This window comes from Elephantulus edwardii, unplaced genomic scaffold (assembly GCF_000299155.1).
Source record: "Elephantulus edwardii isolate Elephantulus edwardi_28Jun2011 unplaced genomic scaffold, EleEdw1.0 scaffold00017, whole genome shotgun sequence".
Taxonomy (NCBI): domain Eukaryota; kingdom Metazoa; phylum Chordata; class Mammalia; order Macroscelidea; family Macroscelididae; genus Elephantulus; species Elephantulus edwardii.
Window position 1 is genome coordinate 21,240,564 of NW_006399767.1, and position 5,217 is coordinate 21,245,780.

At 34.4% G+C, this 5,217-nt stretch overlaps 1 protein-coding gene across 1 annotated transcript in view; it reads left to right on the forward strand.

The window, feature by feature from the left end:
* The first annotated feature begins 1,746 nt into the window (after positions 1–1,746).
* The window catches only part of BTBD9 (BTB (POZ) domain containing 9), a 553,349-nt gene continuing 549,878 nt past the window's right edge, over positions 1,747–5,217 (forward strand). Inside the window, exon 1 of the mRNA XM_006882022.1 lies at positions 1,747–1,949. Within this exon, the coding sequence (XP_006882084.1) occupies positions 1,765–1,949 (185 nt within the window). The 5' untranslated portion in view covers positions 1,747–1,764. The remainder of the gene's footprint in view (positions 1,950–5,217) is intronic.

The following is a 5,217-nucleotide window of genomic DNA, read 5'->3' on the forward strand; positions in this document are numbered from 1 at the left end:
CAATTTGTTGGAGATATTGGGTTAGAGAGTCAATAGTCAATTTTTCCTGCCTTTTGATGTGTTTGCTTATTGCTATAAATTGACCTCTGATTACTGCTTTGGCTGTTTCCCTGAGGTTTTGGTAAGTAGTGTCTTCATTGTCATTTGTTTCAAGAAACTTTTTTATTTCATTTTTCAGCTTCCAAATGTATGATTTTTTTCTCCTTTATTCTCTTGTTATTAATTTCTAATTTTGTGGTGTTGTGATCTGAGAAAATACTTTGTATAATTTCTATGTTTTTTTACTTTGTTGATGCTTGCTTTTTGACCTAGAATGTGATTTATTCTGGAGAATGATCCATGCACATTAGAAAAGAAGGTATATTGTGCCTTTTTTGTGTGCATTAGCCTATAAATATCTATGCAATTGGGATGGTTAATTGTGTAGTTTAATTCTTGAGTATCTTTGTTGAGATTCTTTTTGGTAGTTCTATTTTTTCTTGAAAGGGGTCTGAAGTCTCCAAGTACTATAGTAGTGTAGTGTTGTCTATCTCCCTTTTCAGTTTTGTTAATGTGTGTTTTATATATTTTGCAGGTCTTTCATTTGGTGTATAGATATTCAATATTGTTATATCCTCTTGTTCTATTGACCCTTTGAGCATTAAGTAGTGACCTTCTTTGTCCTTTGTGATGGTTTTTGCATTGAAATTTGTTTTATCAGAGATTAGTATTGGTACTCCTGCTTTTTTTTTGGTTGCCATTTGCTTGGTATATTTTCCCCCATTCTTTTATTTTTAGTCTTTCTTTATCTTCATTTTTCAGATGTGTCTCTTGTAGACAACATATTGATCCATTTTGTTTTTTATCCAATCTGCTACTTTTTCTCTTCAGTGGAAAACTACAGTTTTAAGAACAATTTTCAGACTGCTTTTCTTTTTATGGAGTTAGGATACTTACTGTATACTTTGATTATTAAATGTCATTATTTTTGTGACCTCTGAAGGTTAAATAACGTTTTGATAAATTATTTAAGTTGATTTCAGACCAGAAGTCTTAAATGATTTGAAATATGATGAATGATTATGTTGCCATTTCTAATTTATGTATTCTATTTGTAGTTTAAGTATAAGTCTGTTGGTAAATGCCTTTTCTGTTTAGTTTTGGGTAACCTAGTTAACACGTTGCCGCAAACGACGGTAATATATAAAAAAAAATGTGTTTCTAAGCACGAATGTGTGTGGCAATTTGTTAAATAGAGATGTGCTCAAAGAAGTTTTTCTGATTGTAGATTTCCCTTTTCCTGAGTTACTGAGGAACAAGAAAAATGTACTTTTCTAGATTGTAATCTTTCCAAGTGACTTTTAAATTTGAAGATGCCAGTGTTTTTGCCAATTGCAAAGATTCATGGTTCAAATCCATCACCTGCTCTGGGAGAGAGGATGGGCAGTCTTCTGTGTGATTTACTGTCTCTGAAAACCCACTGGAAGGTCAGCTATGGGTTGGTACCAGTACACAACAACAAAAACAATAGCATGATAAAGTGTGATGATAGTAGAAAGGCATTAGCTCCTGTTGGCATTACTGAAGGTAGGCTGAATTGGTTCTCAGAATAAAGGGCTTATGAAAATTTTGTTGATGATGAAATCATCCTTGTGTAGTTTTTGGATATTTTTATTTAGCTCTGTTTATTTTATGTGATTGTTTTGCATTTTACTGGTCTTCCTACTAACTCTTAGAACTTCTTTCTTTCTATAATAGATCAGTGACTACCATCTGTTCTACAAGATGAGTAACAGCCACCCTCTTCGCCCCTTTACTGCAGTGGGGGAAATTGATCATGTGCACATTTTGTCTGAACATATTGGTGCCTTGTTGATTGGGGAAGAATATGGTGATGTCACATTTGTTGTGGAAAAGAAACGTTTTCCTGCCCACCGAGTCATTTTAGCAGCCAGGTGTCAGTATTTTCGGTAAGTGTTTAATATTTTTTCAAGATTCCGGTCACTCGTAGAAAACACTAGTACTTTCTACTCTGTGAAAAATACTGTAACTAGGAAAATACCAAATCCTTGGAATCCCTCAATTCAACACCTATCAAAAGTTTAATTTGTAGAGCTTTTTGAAAATCGCTTTTGTTTCAGGAACCATGACAGACTAATAACAACATAGTTTGGTACTCAAACCCTTAATTTCCAGGTATATATGTATATGTATGATTGATCTCATATTACTTTACATTTTAATATTAAAGTGGTTATCACTGAATTATTGACTGAATGATACTTTAACTTGATCATGGACTATTTTGTATTTATATAGAGAAAGATGGTCATAAAGTTACTGATTTGCCCAAGGAAACATGATATCCTCTAAATGGAAATACCAGTAGCATAGAAAATATCCAGTTACTTTGTGGTGAAAATCCTAGTGCTATTAAGTCGTTTCCAACTCACTGACCTTTCATAGGTTTGTGAGTCTATAAATCTTTATGGGAAGCAATTGCTCATCTTTTCTCCTGAGGAATAGCTGGTGGATTAGAACAGTTGACTTGTGCTTAGCGGTGCAACATATAGTCACTGCATCATCAGAGTTTCTTACTAATCTACTTTTTGTAATAAGAATTAATCAAGGCAGTACGCTTCGAGTAGCACCGATTAGAGTTAAGTGTGTCTCTTGGAAATATATACTCTTTAACTAGAAAATTTCTTAAGTATTTTTGGTTTGGTTGTTTTTTCCCTCCTCTATAAGATGTCACTATATAGGATACCAGGAGCTTAGAAAAAAGGTTTCTTAAGAGTTTAGCTAATACCCCATCTACATGCTCCCTTTAGTGGTCAACTCTACAAAGGGTCCTGGCATCAATCTAGTCATTATTTGTTACCAGACCCCTGTCTTCTGCATAGTTTCTACTTTTGTTTCTTTCCTTTTTCTGAATTTTTGGTCCATTAATTATTATTGAAGTGTTCTAAGAGTCTATAAAAGCAGAGCATTTCAAACTTATACTTAATATTTGTTAATATAGTATATCATACTGCTTTTAAAAAGAAATATATTCTTAATGGAAAATTAAAATATATTTAGAAAATTGAAGATCATCTGATGTGATTGAGAGATGTTCTCCTCCTTTAATTGAACATATTATTAATGTTTCTGTGTGGACAGTGCACATTAAATCTTTGATGACTTGCTTGCTAAACTCAAGGTTCATTACCTGTGCTATTTGAGACAGATTCTCATCACTGACAGTTCTCATTGCAAAGGAATGAACTCTGAATTCCCAGATAAGGACATCTTAACTGTAAAATAGAGGGCTTTTCATAGTAAACGTTTGCCTTGCTCCTTGTTTCTTTGTCAAAAGTGGAGTTTTGATATTTAGGGTTCCGAGCAAAGCACTTGTTAACCAGGATTTGAAACTGGTTCGTTCCTCTTTGACCCTATGCTGAAAATTTGCATTTCCATCCCAGATACATTGCCTCCTTTTGAGGCTGTTCTGACTCAGAGGAATCCTCAATCAGGTTTCCAAGGCTGTAAAGAAATCTCAGTGGGAGTAGGCTGCTTGCCCATTTTCTGAGAAGCAGGTAGATTTGAACCACTAGCCTTTTGGTTTGCAGTGCAACACACTGGACACCATATCACCAGTACTACTTACTCTAGATATACTAAATTGAATCACAAGCTGTAGTTTAACAAGACCCCTTGGGGATTTATGAGAATCACCTGGGATCTTGTTAAAATGTAGATTCTGACTCAGTGTACCTGGGAGGAGATGCAAATTCTTAGTAAGGGTTTGTGCCCCTTCTAAGCCCTGTTTATAGCTATGTTGAAAGCTTTGATCATCCAGATAAAAATGCCTGCTAGAGTGGGCATAAATTTTGTTGAGGTTGCCCCAGGAAGTTCTTTAATTTAGTAATTTTAAGGTTATAGTTGGATGCTTTCTGGATAAATTAAAGCCTTCAAGGCTGTTTTTAGGCTCTGCACAACCCAGTGAAGCGCTTTGCTGGGAATATTCATGAATCTTGTGCTAAGTAATCTTAGTGCGTTTCTCTAGGCAAGCAGGAATGCCAGGTCCTTGGAGAAATTCCAGGCAGACATTGAGGAAACTCCTGAAATTCTAGTCTTGTTCTGAGAATTTAGGAATAGTGGAACTCTTTTCTGTTCTTTTCTTTTACCTCTTTCTTATACTCTTATTATTATTTCCTTTTTCTCTGTTCCTGTCCTCACCTTTTCTATCCCCTTCTTTTCTATAAGATTAGAGGTTTAGAGGCAGAAATTTAAGTTTATTACCTTCATTGATTGTCTGGTTTTCATTTTTAAGTAGTAGTGCGTAACTTTTGAGAAAAATAGTGAAATCCAGGAAAAGAAGAAAGAGCTAAAATTATCCATTATCCTTTAATAGTGTCATTTCCAATTTATAAAATAACAAATCAGAGTTCTTCTCACCAAACCATCTAATTACTATTTATAGTTAAGTATAACTTTTAATTTTTCTAGATTTAAAAGGATATGTCTGTATATACCAATAAGCACGTGCTTATAAATATATAGAGTTTTTTTCCATTCAGAATATATAGATGTACAATTTGACTTACTAACTTTGAAAGATATCATACATGATATGCTGGAGGTCTTCCTGAAATAGTACATGTCTACGTCCATAGACGTTTTCAGTAGTTGCATAGAATGTGTGCATCATGACAGTATTTTCAATCATGTTTCAAGTGATAGACATTGAAATTCTTTTCCCAGTTTTTCTAGGGATGAATACACATGCGCGCGTGCGCGCGCACACACACACACACACACACACACACACACACATTCATGTTTATTTATACCTTGATGAGTTGGGTTTCTAGAACTATGTTCTTAAAGTAGATTGTTGCTTTGAAGAGGTTACACATTTTAAATGTGAATAATCCCCTGTCTACTTCTGTGAAGTCAGTTCCAGTTTGCAGCAGTGTCTTTATCGGATTGTGTAGAATTACCTCATTTGGTTTAATCTTTATGGAAGTGGATTGCCATCTCTTGTCCGTGGTATAGATGTTGGGTTTGATATGCTGACTTTTTGATTAAGTGCTTTAACCATGATATTACCAGAGCCTTTGAGTTTGAATAAATAGTAATAAATTGCTTTCTAAAATGGGACACACTTCCCCCCCTTTTTATTATTAATTTCAGTGAATATCTACAGGGATTTTGGAATTCCATTCATTCATTGTTGCACTTTTCTCCCTGCTC